General features: G+C 38.9%; 1 protein-coding gene across 1 annotated transcript in view; it reads left to right on the top strand.

Annotated features, from left to right (window-relative positions):
* The window catches only part of schip1 (schwannomin interacting protein 1), a 264,526-nt gene that overhangs the window by 26,483 nt on the left and 219,459 nt on the right, over positions 1–18,584 (top strand). Inside the window, exons 6-7 of the mRNA XM_060875081.1 lie at positions 16,873–16,934; positions 17,027–17,165. Coding sequence (XP_060731064.1) covers positions 16,873–16,934; positions 17,027–17,165 — 201 coding nt within the window. The remainder of the gene's footprint in view (positions 1–16,872; positions 16,935–17,026; positions 17,166–18,584) is intronic.

Here is an 18,584-nt window from a genome sequence, read left to right as displayed (position 1 = left end):
CAGGAGTGACAGCTGGGTGGACCTGGGATTTGAACTTATGACCTTCTGATCAGTAGCCCAACACCTTAACCTCTGAGCTACCACATCCTTACTCTTGGTGTTTGAACTCACATCAGCTAGCACAGAACCATAACCACTGGATCTCTGCTGTATACCGATGGAAATTGTAAGGCAAAAAAAGGAGAAATAATTATCTGGAAGATCATAAACATTCTTTTGGAGAAAAGTCAGGTTGGGTTGAGTTTACTGTTAAATTATTCATCTCATTATCAGAAACAGCTTTCTCATTCTGTCTGCCTATTTCTCTCTCCATTGTCTATTCATAATGAATGTGAAATGTTAGTCTGTCTTCCTCATCTTTCTCTCTGGCGTGTTTACTTGTTTGTTCGATTTTCCTTCATCTCCTTCTCTATTTGTGTCTTTCTTAAGTTTTGTTTCTGTTCTTCTCATGTCATTAAAGATCTTCTGAAACTCCATCCTCCTGAGTTATCCATCTTGTTGTGTCCTACTCTGAGAAAGCATAAACAGAGGATAAGAAAGGAAAGGATGACAGGCAGAGAAACGAATGACAAGTAGTCCTTTGTAGAAAAAAATACTCTGCACCACTGTAAACTTTAGAAACTAACTTTAGAAGCGATGTTAGATATATTGATGGATATCTCATATCAGCCATCACTGCATGATGAATAACGTTGTCTATTCTTTTTCTCCCTGCTCACTCTCCTTTTTTCCTTATTTTATCTGTCTACATTGCATGATTCAAACACACACACACACACACACACACTTAGAACACTGCTAATAAAAAGACACTGCGCACTAAAATGTGTTCCACAGGGTTTGTCTTTAATGAAAAGATGTTACCATGTGCTGCTTAACAACCTCAATCCACTTCCTCGGAGAGAGATATAACACTCTGTCAAAACAGTCATTAAAATGAAAAATGCTCGTCAGTATTATCTTTGCATATAATGAAACTGAGGAAGTTAAGTTTGACTTTCCTTGCATGCACAATTAGTTGCATTTCTATGCTGAGCATCTGACGTAAACTAAATTAATACAGCACTGACAATACTGTGGATGTTAGAGAAGGGGAGAAGGAGAGAGACAGGGGTTCACAAACCTTTAAAAAATCTTTGCCCAGTTTTTGTTTATGCCAGACAGACTGGTTTGAGTATTACAGAAACTCCAGAGCCCGTATTCATTAAGAGTCAAATAATGATGTCAGAGAGCTCCTAAAGTAGCTTAAACATGTATGATAAGGATGATGATGAGAGTTGGATGATATGGATCTTATCTTAAGAGTGATTTAGGACCAAACATGTCAGACATGTTACCTATAATATAACTGGTAATCTTACATTTCTTCTTCCTCTTCACCTTTCAGACATTTTCTCCTCTTAATCCTCTTAAAAGTCCTCCTCACTGAATAAGGGACCTGAACTACTGGGATTTTCACACAAAACAGTCTGTTCACACAGAAAGGTTTAAAAAAAAGACACAAGAACATCCTGTGAGAAGCATTTGTTGACATGAGAGGTCGTGAGAGATACTCATCCAGGTCATGTTCTTCTGAGATGATTTCCATTCAGTTACAGTACAATATCAGAGGTTTCTCTTCTGTCAGCCAAGAACAACAATCTGAGGCTACAGTGAGCACAAGACCACCATAAACTGGAAGCTGACAGTTTTAATTAATATGAAATATTTCAAAAATTGAGTTTACCTGCATAGAATGCATAAAATTGCTGGTAACATCTCATGTAGCCTGTCCTCATTTCAGGCATTCCCAGATGTTAAGAACCTATCCAGAAGGTCATGGCAATAGGATGATTCTGTTAGTTCACTTCCAGTTTATGTGTGAGCAGCAGTATTAAACGACATTACACCAGCCTCCATCATGAATGAGTCCCCCTCCCAACATCTCCCACCACCAGCGGCTCCATCACTGAGATTGATAACTCTGTCTCAGTTCTGGACATTTTAAGGACTGCTGTAAAGCCTTAGGCTTGTGCAATCTTCCCTTTTTACAGTTCCTGATTTGCAGGCTTGTTCTGAACACACAGTACAGCCTTAATAATGACTCTGTGTTTTGGAGACTCAGACAGCAGGGGAAGTCTAAGACTAACATTAGGGATCAGGGAATTATACTAAGACTAACATTAGGAATCAGAGACATACAGAGACATTTAAAAGGAGTTTGTAGTATTTTAGTTTGTAGTAAATTGTGTTGTCACCCTTCTCTTTCCTCTTTTTTACACTATGATGTGTCATTTGTGGAAAACCTTTCTATTTTCATGCCTCCCACTGATCACCATATTGATGTATCGTACAGTTCTGGAGCGGCTCGCTGTCTCCTTCTATCCTTACTCTGATTTTTTAGCTCACAGTCAGCGTGAGTTCGAAAGCGCCCTCCTTTCCTCCTGACCTCCTTCCTCTTACACCCGGTTGGAGAGAACCAGGTTTTGGCATTAAACTCATGCTTCCTCACATCTGACAAGGATCAAGACAAAGGGAAATCCTAAGCTCAGGAACATGTCTGAAGACGTATGTTTTTTTAACAAAAAAAAACTTCAGTATTATGTCTCTTTAGGACAGTGTATTTAACATACAAACAGTGAAAGTCCTGAAAGACTATATTGCCATAGTATCGCTGTGCTGTCTGAGTTTCAGCAGCATGAACAGCACTGAATAAGGTCAGCAGCTCTCAGACATCGTTTATACTAATTCTTATGACTGAGGGTGATAATGTACCATTTCATATGGAGGAAGTCATAAGAAGGTTGCTAAGCACTAACCAGAACTACAGGCAAGCATATCAGTATATTAATATATTATATTATATTATATTTACAGTCCCATTACACTTTAATACCCTCTCATTATATACAAACTATTGTGCAATAAATAATTTATATATATATATATAATGATACATATATATATAATGATATAATGTTTCTATTATAAATATTTAAATATAAATATAAATATAATTTATAAATATCTTTATAAATATTTAAATACTTATATACACCTTATACATCATTTAAACAACTGACATATATATGTGTCATATATATGCCTTGCCTGCAATTGTTCTTTCTTTCTTTCTTTCTTTCTTTCTTTCTTTTTTGTTTTTTTATTTAAATTCTTAAAATTATAGTTCATCTTGCACCAAATTTACACCTAAGTGAATTGCACTGGGGGGGCACGGTGGCTTAGTGGTTAGCACGTTCGCCTCACACCTCCAGGGTCGGGGTTCGATTCCCGCCTCCACCTTGTGTTTGTGGAGTTTGCATGTTCTCCCGGGGGTTTCCTCCGGGTACTCCGGTTTCCTCCCCCGGTCCAAAGACATGCATGGTAGGTTGATCGGCATCTCTGGAAAATTGTCCCTAGTGTGTGATTGTGTGAGTGAATGAGAGTGTGTGTGTGCCCTGCGATGGGTTGGCACTCCGACCAGGGTGTATCCTGCCTTGATGCCCGATGACACCTATGATGTCACAGGCACCCCGTGACCCGAGGTAGTTCGGATAAGCTGTAGAAGATGAATGAATGAATGAATTGCACTGTAAGGGCTGATTTAATTTCACTGTACTCAGTATAGTGACAATACGGTTGTATTTTTGTTTTGCCTTTTTTTTAAGGAGGATAAAAATATTTTTAACAAGAGTGACACTAGATCGGTGTAAGCGTACTGAATGGACTGAAAACACTTTTAATCATAAATAGTGCAAAACAATGAGCATTTTATCCTGTATATATTAAACTAAATACTAAAAAACTAGACAGAAATAGCTTTAGTAAAGAAAATATACTACAGGTTTATATATATATATATATATATATAGTGCTCTAAAGTCAGCTAAAATGCCAGATTCTGTGGTCTTGAGAGGTTTTTCAACTGATCTAACATATTTGTGTACCACATTAATGTACAATGTGTGCTTTCAGATCTTACAGAAATGGATTTCAAATGTTTTTATATTTTAACTCTGAAGATTACATTGATTAGAACCTTTGGTCTTGGATTATAACCTTTTTTGTCATGTGACTAACTGGTATTAAGATCTGTTATTAAAGTCTCGACATAACTCTGCTTAGATGTTGCATTTCTTTAAATTGGCTCAACCAAAGCTGCTTGGACATCCAGATATCCGATTACTACATTCGTACACCGAATTCTTCTGTGGTATCATTTACCACCAGAGGTGTTTTTTCAGAATGTGCCTGCTAGGCAGAAGCTCATATCTTAGTTTCTTACAATAACTGTACTCATGGAGCACATTATGATGGATGGACAGTAATTAGACTGTGTGTGTGTGCGTGTGTGTGCGTGTGTGTGTGAAAAATTAATTGCCTGGCTCTGCATTAATCGTTTGGAACCAAAGATCCAAGCAGCAAAGTGAACAATGAAGTGAAGAGCAGTTATGTACAGTTGGGCAGTAAGTACTCATGGCTTTGTATGGAACATTGTGATAATTAAAGATGCTCTGAAACTAACATTTCTATCCACCTTCATTGTAAATTCTTACTATTATTATCATTGTATCTCTTTTTTTTCCTGTTTCTGTGATCGGATTATGGCTGGTTTGTCTGATGAACATTTTTTTTGCTGTGTCACTTCACTGCCTAGGACTAAACGTACTCTTATTTTTTACTAAAACATCATGATTCTGATCTGAGCCGTCTCAGTAATATACTCTGAACATGTATGCCTATAAACTGATTAATAGAAACCTAAAACTGAACGGTAAAGCTAATTTTCAGCATCATAGCTCTTGCTGGCATTATGATTTCATTTATTTTTAGCAGTTTAACATCTTTAAATAAAATTCTTTTGTGTTTCAAAAGATCTAAGGCTGCTAAATGCTTCATTCTGTATGTGAAACGTCCACGCTTTCATCAACCGAGTCATGGCGACGGTACAGCAAATCAATACTGCACAGTTTGGATTGGATTGTTAAAGTGATTACAGAATCACACTCACATTTTGGACAACAAGCTTAAAAAACAGCCTTTACCAAAATGTATTTCTAGATTTAAATCTAAATCTTCAAAATTCAGAGTAACTTGTTACAAGTTTCATGCTAATCCAGTTAGCATGGTAATCTCTCTCTCTCTCTCTCTCTCTCTCTCTCTCTCTCTCTCTCCTGGATCTGTGTATCAGTATTGTGTAGTGTAACAGAGAAGTGTGTTAAAGTTTCAGAGTAAAACATTGCTTTGCTAGGAACTGCTCATGTTCCCAGTAAGGACGCTGGATCAAGATTCTTAAGATGATGGTTCCACCGTACTTTGTCGAGACGTTACGAGGCATCGTGATCATCAGACCCCCTCTTTTCTTTGTGGGCAAACATACTCACCTGCGTATAGATAATTATAAATCTTTATCTTGACAATTTTAGCCAACCAGCACCTTTATCACCTGTTTAAATTCATACAATCAAAATATGTAAGAATTAGCAGTTTTTATCTCAGAGGTCAATAATTTCCCAAAATTTGTAGACCAGTGTTATAGCCAGTGTTATATATTTTTCCCGTGTTATATATTTTTCCCGCGACAGTCTTCGTCATGCCTTGTTCGGGCCGAACTGTCAGGATTGGGACATTGTAGTCGGTCCAGAACTCGATAGCTTGAATGAGATTGAGGGAATGTGATCACATGATCTACACTTCTTTTACTGGTATATTAAGAACTGCTGAATTATGAAGAAGCTGATTAGCTTCTCTGTCATGCATGGTTTATCAAGTGCAGTATTAATATTACAGTATCATCATCATCATGAGAGTGAGGCACACACACGTGATCGAATAAACCCTATGGTTATGTATTAGATCCTCAGTGCTGTAGTGCACACATTTATTTCTTTCACATTTAAGTCTTGTGGAAATTTCATGCTGGTATGTTTTCACTTGGTTTCCTAAGGGCAGGTTCTCATTTCTGAGTGTGTAGGATAAACATGTATCAGAGCTTTTGAGTGCTTTTTTGATGCTATAGGCACTAAATAAGATAGATATCACTGGTGTACTTGTGCAGGTGTTATAGAGAGGGAATAAATATTAGATATAACTGTCTGACGCTTTCAGATACCTATGTGTGATGATGTTGAGCCTGGAAGCAGTGCTGACTAAATTACTGTGTGGAGATAAGGGAAAGTGTGTGTGTGTGTGTGTGTGTGTGTGAGTGTGTGCATGTGTGTGTGTGTTTGTGTGAGTGTGTGCTTGATTGTGTGTGTGTGAGTGTATTTGTGTGAATGTGTGTGTGAGTGTTTGAAAATACAAATAGACTTTTGTGTTGTTCTCTTGTTTTTTCTCTTTCTTTTTTCCCGTCTCTGTATCAAGATACGAGCCACTGAGACGATTAATATTTCTCATGGAGCTGGGAAATATTTAAATTGTTCTTATTTTCTGCATGTCTAACTTCTGCTGATAGCTTTACTGCAGTGAGAGATGGAATTAATAAAAAGTGTGAAATAGTTTCAACCATATTGAGGGAAAACTGTAGATTAAACATTATGTTTCTGTGTGTTGATTGCAAAAAGAGGAATGTGCACTGGGGAAATAATGAGATTGTGGGCTGTGACTGTGTGTGTGTGTGTGTGTGTGTGTGTGAGTGAGTGAGTGTGTGTGTGTGTGTGTGAGAAAGTGATTATGTGTGAGAGTGTGTGTGAGTGTGTGTGAGTGTTTGTGTGTGTGTGTGTGTATGTGTGTGAGTGTGTGTGTGTGTGTGTGTGTGTGTGTGTGTGTGAGTGTTTGTGTGTGTGTGTGTGTGTATGTGTGTGAGTGTGTGTGTGTGTGTGTGTGAGTGTTTGTGTGTGTGTGTGTGTGTGTGTGTGTGTGTGTGTGTGTGTGTGTGTGTGTGTGTGTGTGTACACGCACGATACATTGTTTTGTTTCTGAATAGTGAATTATAGATATTGGCTGAACTGAGAATTCAGGTATTTCATCATTAGCTTAATAAATCTTAGAATTTATTACATGTGAAGGAGCTTTTTCTTTAAATCCGGCTCATGTGTGTAGACCAGCGACAGACCAAAGAAAAGAAAAGCACGACATATCAAGAACTTATACCATATCAGGTTCAGTGCAGTGTCCAAAATGTCACTTAATCGATATAAATTTCTTATTTATAAAAACTGTTGTTGTCTAAATGCGATATCTCACTTGCAGTCGAGCAGTTATAATGAATATCGCCACGTCTATGAGCCCCTAAATCAGAACCGCGGCTGTGTTAATAGTCAGTATATAACTAGATGGTGAGTGTGATATCGCTTTTTGGTTGTGTTACTGGGAGCTGAAGTAACTTGGCTTGATGTAAACAGTTTAATGGAAGCTAACTATTTTCAACACACACACACTCTCACTCACACTCACACACACACACACTCACTCTCACACACACACACACACACACACACACACACACACACACACACACACACACACAATCACCATATTTCATTAGATTGTATTAAGAGCACTCCATTTTCTTTTACAAATATAACTTTGGAGTTGAATGAAGCATAACTCTATGTCTCAGAACAATTAGGCCAGTTACAGCATCTGGACCTTTACGCAGCCGTCTCTTTATTACGTCTATTATTCCCGTGTTGCAGTAAGAACTGTGATAAAGCTGCACCAGTGAGTTGTGTTATGTATTTGTCTGAAGCTCCACAGCTTTTTAATCTGCTTTATGGGACTCCATAAGGAACATAGCTATACAAACCCAGTTCAGCTCTCTCATTAAGGCTATGAGCTCTGTACGTATGAGCCACAAACCCGTAGCAGCCAAAACCTAACGGCCTAATTTAAATGTTTATTGGTCCTCTAAATTTTGTCAAGTGTATTGTTGTGGTGTAAAAAGCTGCCAATGGAAATGATTCTAGTCTATAATGTAACGAGATAAGAAAGTGTAGCTGATGCTGTGAAAAGTGTCTAGTTTTGAGACGTCTATGCACCACAGCATCCCAAACGACCGACTCGGTTTTTACTTTCATTACGCAGTGTACCTGAGACCGATGCTGATCATTACCCTGCAGCTCACGTGCCATTCTCTTTCAAACAGGTACAAGTCAAAGGAAACATAATTCCTACATAATTACTTCATTATAACTTAAAAATTAAACCTCCTGCATTGCACAGCTTTAAGCTGATACCAGCAAGCTAAATGTAACCTGCAACCAGATAGAATAGATAAAATACAATATTTTATCAGTTCCTTCAAAATAGAAGAAATGAGGTGAGCTTAGATCAGAGCTTTCTGTAACAAAGGCTGTTTTGATAGGAAGAGTAAAACTTCTTAAAGAAGTCACAGCTGCATTATTCTTTTAGTTTAGTCAGTCCTGTGGTACACTGAATGACTGATACGTTGGACATAATGAATTTTTCCTAAAGCTCCAGAACACATTTTTAGTTAATTACTTCAACTGGCCTATTAGTTTTGAGTACTAAAGCAGAACAAAGCAGCTCTTCCAGGCAGTTAAATAAATGCACAGTATATTAATGAGCGCTTATAATAAAACTTTACATTTTATGTCAGTTTTCAAATGCATTACTTTCTTCAAAGTATTTTGTCATTCTTTATCTGCCGAAGCACAGTCACTCCTAGGTGTGTTTTTCTTTCCACATGATATAGAATATAATATGGAGGAGGTCGTGGCCTAATGGTTAGAGAGTCTGACTCCTACTGTAACACTAAGGTTGTGGGTTCGAGTCTCGGGCCGGCAATACAACGACTGAGGTGCCCCTTAGCAAGGCACCGAACCCCCCCAACTGCTCTTCGGGCACCGCAGCATAAATGGCTGCCCACTGCTCCGGGTGTGTGTTCACGGTGTGTGTGTTCACTGCTGTGTGTGCAGAGAACGAATTCTGAGTATGGGTCACCATATGTCACGTCACTATATAGAACAAAGAGCACCGTTAAACTCAATAAGATTGAAGCCTGTGTGTAGGGTAGATTGGGTCACACTGATACGGAAGCATCAATGGCTAAAAAACGGACTATTTAATGGCAGTAAAATTAAAATGCCTAATTGCAGTACTGACATAAAAATAGCGGGCTGTATTTAAGGATGCTATAAAATAATAGGGAGAGAGGAGGCTTTAAAAGGCTGTGTGTTTGAATTTTAATGAGAATTTTCATGACCACAATATTTTCACTGCTTGCTAGATGCAGAATGCAAATAGGGTTTGATTTGTGACTTGAAGATTGTGAGTTCAAAGCCTAAGAACCACTTCTGGACCCCTGATCAAGGCCGTTAAGACCGAGCAGCCCTGTGCTTCATTTCTGTTACACGATTAACTGTTAGTTAATTCTACAGAAAAGACGATTAGTTTGAGATTTGATAAATTATCAGAACCTTCTGATCAGATGGTATAAGAATGTTTTATAGGGTGAATTTGCGTGAACAGCTTGACATTAGTGTGGCCATAGCGTTAGGCTGGAAATGAGAGAAATGCATTAAGTAGAATAAAGTTCATGCTTCCTATTCTTGTAGATCAGGTGGCTGTCATAAAAGCATGGCAGCATATTAAGTATCATGTTTCTCTAACATACCATATATTGCCTTTGGGTTGTAAAAGTCCTCTGCGGTTTTGCAGATGCGTTTACGTGAAACACATAAAAACATACAAAGGCTCCAGCACACAGTACTTATCGACTTTCTCAGCACGGCACTACACAGCTGCCAGTGTCACCTGGGAAAGAGAGCAACTCATCTCTGCCAAATTGCTTCTAGATGGCACACACACACACACACACACACACACACACACACACACACACACACACACACACACTGGTGCCAAGCTGAGAGAAATGAAAAATGGTGAGCATGGCATGTTGCCAGGGCTTCACCCTGTCTGTGTTGAATGTCAGCATGACCCTTGTTCATGATCATTTCTCTTCAATCCCTTCGGCTCCAACCATTTACACAACACAAGGTTATTACTCATAATAACTTTAACCTGTAATAGTGAATTAATAGCATGTGGGTTTACATTACTTACACTTATTTTATTTATGCAGCTGAGCAATTGAGGGTTAAGGGCCTTGATAAGGGCCTTGATAAGAACTCAAGACCATCTGATCAGTTTCCTAACAATTCGCTAGCACTTCCACAAAATGCACCAAGACGTGTGTCATACCTCTGAAGAAGTTACATCATGTTATGTACATTCCCAAGATTTAATTCCAGTGTCTTTTATTCCTAACGCTCATATTAAAGCCACAATCATGCAGTAGATTAGCACCGGGACACCGCTGTTAGTGTCTTAATATTAGCAGTTGTTTGCTGTTAGCACTGGAAATTGTAGGATTGTAGGATGTATGATTGAATACAGTGTGTTCATTCTCTCCTGCTGAATGCAGTATGGTTTGATTCATTTTTAATCTTGGTCTCTCCTTCATGTGGGATATTTAATGATGTGCCAGACTGCAATTCCCAGCAGCCACTGGAAGCAGATAGTTTCCTGTGTTCATGGTGAATTTGTATGTGGTAATGTACAAGTTCTAATCTCATCTCTAACCTTTAATTTTGGACTGAGGTACAGCATTAAAGTATCAACAGCAGACAAAAGCGAGTAGCTTAGCATCACGCTAGCAGATGGACAATAGCGAGTATCATTAGGAACAAGCTAATTGACTAACGCTGTCTAATGTTGATTATTATCTACGAAACAGAAATTAGTAGTGTGTGTGTGTGTGTGTGTGTGTGTGTGTGTGTTATCAGTTTAGCCAAGAATTGTGTGTATATTAACTGATCTAAAGCTTATACTGTTTTACAGTAATTTAAAACTTTACACTGTTAATATTCATGTTGATCAAACTGGGAAACCTTTTTTTTAATGTCAACAAAAATACTAACATTTAAAGAACATTTTTACATCTTTGACCCCTTTCAAATGCAGGCATCTATAAATAAAATATCAAATATCAATATACAATTTGTCAATTTCCTGCTTTTTTCAGATTTTGTTGCTGTTTTTGTGCATGACCTAGATGGAGGAAGGGGGCGGGACTTAAAGGTTGTATGAGTTCATGTTGAACTGAGTGTTTAAAACACTGATTCTAACCGTATACATAAATATGTGGCTCTGCTTTTGTTTTATTTGGGGGGAAAATCTACTGTAAAAAAAGTCAAGTTGCACGGATCATGTTGCTGTTGCTTCATCTAACCTGGCCAGGTTTTGAACCATCTCAAATTTTATCCAAGTGTGATGCAACAAAAGATTGTATTGTATTGCAATGGTGAAGCAGTTTGCAGAAGAACGTATCTATAGTCACAAACTGTTTGTGGTGAGTGAAAGTAAAGTTTTTGAGTACAGGCACCGGATGAAGTCACTGCCGCGTCAGAAACAAAACCTCTGTATAGGTAAGAGTCCTAAATAGTAAATTTTTTTAAATAGTATGAGAGTTTGTTCACTGGCTTAGCAGCAAGTGTTAAGTAGATGTATGCGCACAAGCCCTGTGTGTTTCTATCTACAATACTTCACTGTTCAGTTGGAAATTCTACAAATAGGATGTTGACAAGCACAACTAAAGACAACAAGCTTTAAAAATCATGTGTCACTTTACACAATATGCTGTGTGTGTGTTCAGTGTTACTGTATGTCACTGTAACACAGTGTTGCTGTCATAGGGTTTGGAGCATAAGGTTGTCTTTGCGTTTGAGTGTGTTTGTGTGTTTGAGTGTGTGCTAGATGATCAACAAACACACAGTTAGGTATGGCCTGGTTGACACTTTGGAGTTTCTTATTAGGACTTTGTACATTATTGATGGCACACGCACACGCACACTCACACTCACTCTCTCTCTCTCTCTCTCTCTCTCTCTCTCTCTCTCTCTCTCTCTCTCTCACACACACACACACTCACACACACACACAGAAGCGGAAGAGATTTACACCCAGCACTCTGGCAAGATGAAAGCTGTAACTCAGATGCCATTTATTCTCTTTTCCCTCTTTCTTTTTATTTAGTTTTTTCTCGCATATGCCACTTCTTCTGATCAACAGCCAGCCCTTTCTTTATTTTTCATTATTTCATATTTTGTTAAATTCTTACGCTTCTCTTGCTTTCTCTCTGTCTTTATTTCTTCCTATTTGTTTATTTATTCAGCCGGCCAACATCCAGTTTAATATCTGCACAGCCGGAGGGTCCAGCAAACACCACTGAGCTCCACTCCCCTGCCTTTCTCTTCTTTCTTCTTCACTCTTCTTCATGTTTTCTCTATCTTCATTTGTAGGTATTTTAACAAAAATTGGATCTATTTCTTCTTTTCTCTCAGATCACAAACGAAAGGAAACTTCCTTGTGCCTTGTTCATTCCTTTCCATGTAAGAGATCAATAATGAATAAACCTTTTAAATAGTGGTGGGGACACAAGGAGACATTTGGAAGATACCCAAGGTTTCATCGCCAGTATATAAATCAATCTGTCTCTGTCTCTCTCTCTCTCTCTCTCTCTCTCTCTCTCTCTCTCTCTCTCTTACTCTAATGGAGGGCAATAATATGGTGCAAATCCTGTATCCAGCTGTCAGGGACTTGCTTTCCTCTGTTGGTTTATGCAGCACTTTGGGTTCAAGGTCCCTTCCGCTCTACATCCTTCACTCCCCCTTCGCTCATCATCACATAAATTTCCCCCCCAGTTGAATGTAGCGCCTGCTTGCTGCGGCAAAACCCAAAAATGACTATCGATTTTCTGTTCTCTCTATTGTTCAATTATGCAAAGCCACCTTTTTTGTTCTCTGATCTGTTTTGGGCATAGTGCCTGTGTGTGACACACTCCATCCAATGTTAAAGTGGTTGAAGCCTCTTGCATTTAAAATGAGTTGGCAGAGATTTTTTGTTCATACAAGTTTCTTTGGTAGATATAACATAGATATAAACACACATTCATGCTCACACTCATCTGTTCTGTCATTTAGCACATAGAGAAGAAGGTCTGTAGCTTGTTTGGCTTTGTGAGTGATGGTGGACTCAGCGTTTAGGCAGCACCAGCTGTGCGTGTTAAAATGTGTGCATGTATCAGCATCCATGCATAATGCGTGTTTATGCACACTGTCACAGCAGGCATGAGCAGTGTCTTTCTCCCCAGCAGGGCACAGGTTGGCACATCATCCCTGTTTCAGCAGAGGAACAGATGAGCTCTAGTCCCACAAACACTTACTCCAGGACTGTACTTTTGTTTTTGTTGTTGCTGTTGAAGTTTAAGTCAATAATGAGTAGTTAAAGTTTAACTCAACTCAAGTCAAATGGTACATTATAGTAATATAGAAATATTAAGTATTTCAAGAAGTGCTCTTGAAGATATATTGAGTCTCTCAATGATCATCAAACAGTCTCTAATTTAACTCATTGAGTTACAGTGGCTCTTAAAATATTGACAGGTTTCTCAGTACCAGGCCGAAGCAGACCTTTCAATGCATGATGGACAATGTGATAAGTAATAATCAGTAAAAAATAGAGAGAGAGAGAGAGAGAGAGAGAGAGTGTGTGTGTGTGTGGTTTGTGTATTGATATGCAGGACTGTTTGACTGTGTGTGTGTTGGTATTCAGGACTATTTGACTGTGTGTGTGTATGTTACTGTATGTGTGTGTGGTTTGTGTATTGATATGTAGGACTGTTTGTCTGTGTGTGTGCGTGTGCATGTGCATGTGTGTGTGCATGTGTGTGAGTGTGTATTTGTGTGTGTGTGTGTTGTTGATATGCAGGATATTTTGACTGTGTGTGTGTGTGTGTGTGTGTGTGTGTGTGTGTTGTTGATATGCAGAATATTTTGACTGTTTGTGTGTGTGTGTGTGTGTATGCAGGACTTTTTGACTGTGTGTATGTGTGTGTGTTTGTGTGTGTTGATATTCAGGACTGTTTGATTCTCCTGAGGCCTCAAACTGACTGTCATTATGACCTTGCATGACTCAATGTGGGCCAGAGCACATCTATACAGTGACAACGCTGTCACTAAGTCTGCTGGGAGTCTGAAAAAGCAAACACACACACACACGCACGCACACACACACACACACACACACACACACACACACACACACACACACACACACACACACACACACACACACACACAAGGCATATTTCCTATGTCTCCTGGCTCTGATGAAATGTGGTGTGGTTTCTCTTTCTCTGTTTCTCTGTCCCTAATCTGTCTGTCTTCTCCCCATTGCTTTCCCCCTTATCTCACTTTCTCCTTATCTCTCTTTCGCCCTTATCTCACATCTCCTCTTGCATTTTTTTTGCTCTTTTCAGCTCATCAGTTCATTTACTCTCATTCTCCTCTCCCTATCATCCCTTTCATTTTGTCACACACCTTCCCTCAGCTCACTCTCTGTACTCCATCTGCTCCTTATGCTGAAAACTCTTGTACAATAGTGTGTGCATGTGTGTGTGTGTTTAGTTATGGATCAGTAGAGATGACTCTCTATTGTGCCTGTGCTCTAACAGCCAATGTCACCTTCACCATGCCAAAAAAGCCTCACACACGGTTTGTTCAAATCCTTTATTACACACACATGAACACACACCTACACTCGGATACTCTGTTTAGATTTTGTTACAGTGATACAAAGCCTACTCAGTTTCTTAAGTCTAAATGATGACTGAGAGATTAAACCTGTGTGTTTATGCTGTCAGAGAGCTAAAATGTTGCAAGAAGTATTCTTATTGGCTCTCAGCATTTCCTGGAACATGAATAAACATCTTTCATATAAGGAAGCGAGATTACATTTGTTCAGTTTGCAGAACACATATTTAGTGACCCACAATCTAAAAATAGTAACTAAAATATTTTAAACAAGGTATTGAAACTGTTAAGACATCTTCTGACAGAAAACAAGTCTTCTAACAGTACAGAACTGTCTATTTTTTATATCCAATATCAAGGTTTGCATAAATAAATCAGTGTCGGTTTTAGAGGCTTGTTTGCTTTTAGGGAACTGTTCAGTTTTAGTGTGTCGTGAATGACTCTGATGCCGCGCTGCCACTTCTTGATTGCTGAGTCACGGACATAATTTTATTTTATTATTATTTTAGTTTATTATCTAACTAAAAATGTGTTTAGCTAACAGATATGTATTCAAGCATTTTTATTAAGTATATTTAGCAAACTTGATGAAGTGGAGCGTTTAGGTAACTTTGTTTTTTCTCTAGGAGGATGTAATAAACACCAAACATTGAAGTGTTTTGTACATGGATAGAGATGGATCGAAACAAGTTACTTCTGCATGTGTGTAGATGAAACATGTCCATAGAGCAGTCTGGGAGTTGTGTCAGTATTGTATTGGAATCCTAAACCCTCTTCAGAAGAATTTGGATGGTCCCTGATTATTTGTGCATTAATACCTGACTGTCAATGAGGCTCCAACTGTTTGTGTCAAAACTGTCAAATCAGTGTTTGAACATTCCTACAAATCACTCAATTTACTGGTGAATCATTTAAAATGGTTTAGCATTGTCACCAACACACACACACACACACACACACACACTCAAACACACACACTCAAACACACACACACACACACACACACACACACACACACAATGCTCACCTCTCTCATACTCCCTTATACCCCTGTGGTGCAGCAGAGATGCTTTAACTAATGCTCCATGTAATTAAATTAGCTTCCCAATTGATAGCCTTTTTAACAAGAATTATTAACCCTGGGGAGTTTGTTCTGTCACAAACAGTCTGTCGCTCTCTCTCTCTCTCTCTCTCTCTCTCTCTCTCTCTCTCTCTCTCTCTCTCTCTCTCTCTCTCTCTCTCTCTCTCTCTGTCTGTCCGTCTCTTTCTCTCTCTGTTAGAAATGATGCTGCAAGATGAACAGCATAAGAGGGTTGAGCTGTAAAAAGTGTCTTCTCTGTCAGTCTCTCTCTCTGTCTCTCTCTTTCTCTCTGTCTCTTTCTGTCTGTCTGTCTCTCTCTCTCTCTCTCTCTGTCCGTCTCTCTCTCTCTCACTCTCTCTGTCAGAAATGATGCTGCAAGATGAACAGCATAAGAGGGTCGAGCTGTAAAAAGTGTCTTCTCTGTCTCTCTCTCTTTCTCTCTCTCTCTGTCTCTCTCTTTCTCTCTGTCTCTCTCTGTCTGTCGCTTTCTCTGTCTTTCTCAGATTTGTTTGTTGTGAAGTTGAGCACACTGGAAATATGGAGTTGACTCCTCCAGTCCTCACACTACATCACTGAAATGTTCTGGTTGCAGTTGCACTGTGAGCTTTAGACTAATTCAATTGAGCCTGAATGACCCTGTTCCTGGAAGTTTTTCCCCTCTCTCTCTCTCTCTCTCTCTCTGTCTCTCTCTCTCTCTCTCTCTCTCTCTCTCTCTCTCTCTCTCTCTCTCTCTCTCACTCTCTCTGTTGTAAAGGGTTGTTGTAAAGGATTTTCTCTCTCTTTGTCTCATTGTCTCTGTCTTTCTCAACGTTTCTCTCTCTCTCTCAGGAATGAGGTACTGTATATGGAGAAGAACTGGAAGATAAGGAATAGCATGAAGGGAGGCTTAACTGTAGTAATGGGTCTTTTCTGTCTCTCTCTCTCAATAATGAGTAGCATATCATAAAAGTACAGAATTACCCGGATCTCACTTCTCCTAATTAGCTTAGGCACTGATATAAATGAGTGATATAAATCAGTGTTGTTTAGAGCTTGAGGACTGATATAAATGATGCCCCTTTTTTTTTCCATGTGACCCTTTCTTTAGTTAAACGGAAATCTTGATTCTGATCCCTCTCTCCGTTTTAAAAAGAAAAATGTAGTACAAATGTTTCACACACTCCCTGCCACTGAACCTACAAATGAATATCTTTTTCATTGGGAATGTGGGAGTTTCTGCTTTACGTTAAAGTTAAATATCACTCTATTTTTCAGGACAAGCTGATGACACTGCAGAGCGTGAAACTCATCACCGATGGAGAAAACCCACCGCAAAGGTAAGTTTTACAGACAATATTTTAATTGTGTAAAATAAGGAGCTTGATTTTCTATGCAATTAATAATTTTTATAAATTGAATTGATTGATAGCACTCAGCCTGCCTGGCAAGACCTGCTGCAAGGACAGGATCTCCTGGAGAAGCGAAGCCCTTCTCCTCTCTCGCTCTCTTCCTCAGACAAGATGAGCACTTCAGTGAGCATGACCACTCTATCAGATGGCTGCACCCCTGTAAGTCCCACACCAGAACTTTATTAAGCTTTTTTCTGGTCTAATTGCCTGAGATTGGCAGCTGGTTGTACATTTGAACGTCTATATATCATACACACGATAAATACCACTGATTATCATTTTGTGCTAGGAACAAACACCAGGAAATGTGTCTCACAGTCAGTCCAAACTCAGTCCGTGTCATTAATCTGATCTTATGCTCTTAGGGACATAACATAATGGTCAACAATATAGAATTGGTCTGAGGAGAGCTGTGTTTTATATGTGAAGTTTGTCTGAATTGAAGTTGCTTGTTATGTATCTATCAGTAAGGAGGATAATTGCAATATCCAAGAATCACAAGATTAAGTCCAACAGTGCATGAAACAACAGATCTCAGACTATTTTATTTCCTATCTAGCATTAACTAACAAAATATAAGCCTACATATTAAACTTACAACAAACGTGCTAATATCATACGGTGAATGTTTCTGTTTGGAAGAACAGTAAAGAGAGAGTTAGCTTAATTTTCTAAACTTTTCAGTTAACTCCACGCATTTTTATTTATTTATTTATTTGTTTTTAATTTTGCCATCTGATTATTCAGGAACTGTTCCGTGGAATGTGGTAGTTTATGTCAAGTCCACGTCAAACGGTGCCGTAGTTCTGGTAGGCAGCTTATAATAAGGAGTATAAAGGTTTACTTTCTAAATCAAGCTGAGCAGGAACGTCAGGCAGGTTGAAGTCATTATTATAATGCTACCGTTGTCATGCTTTAAAACCACTCCATTGCCTCCTTTTATGACCTAATAAATCCACAAGTGCCTGAAAAGCAAGAATGATTGTTTTCATTAAAAAGTACCTAAAGGCAACGCGGCCTTCTGTCTTGTCACTGATCATCTGGCAGATTTATATTTCACAATTTTATAACCACCTGTTTCTATAACGCACCTTTTGAAAAACCTGAGTTTTTGTAGTGGACTAGAAATCATACTCGAGCAGTGAAAAATAGTACCTGGGATTCAGTGGCAAAATACACTCACCAAGCACTTTTTAGGTACATCTGTACATTTATGCATAAAATACTAGTTCTGTGGAGGACTATGGCGTATGGAGTATGGCCCAACTGGTTCGAGCTGCTACAGTAACTCAGACGATCATTATGTACAAGATGGGCTACAACCACAGAAGACCACGTTGGGTTCCACTTCTAGGATGAGGCTGCAGTTGGCACAGACTCACCAAGTGAAGACCGGATAAATGCAGTAGGGTCTGAAAAATCTTGTTGCTGACCATGTGGCTACCTTTACGACCACAATTTACCCGTCTTCTAATGGTTACTTTCAGCATGATATTGCACCATGTTACAAAGTAAAAGTCATCTCAAACTGGTTTCATGACCATGACCATGACAATGAGTGAATGACAATTCACTGGT

Source organism: Tachysurus vachellii, chromosome 1, assembly GCF_030014155.1.
Source record: "Tachysurus vachellii isolate PV-2020 chromosome 1, HZAU_Pvac_v1, whole genome shotgun sequence".
NCBI lineage: Eukaryota > Metazoa > Chordata > Actinopteri > Siluriformes > Bagridae > Tachysurus > Tachysurus vachellii.
Note: the sequence above shows the minus strand (reverse complement) of the source record. Positions and strands in the feature narration are given on the sequence as shown.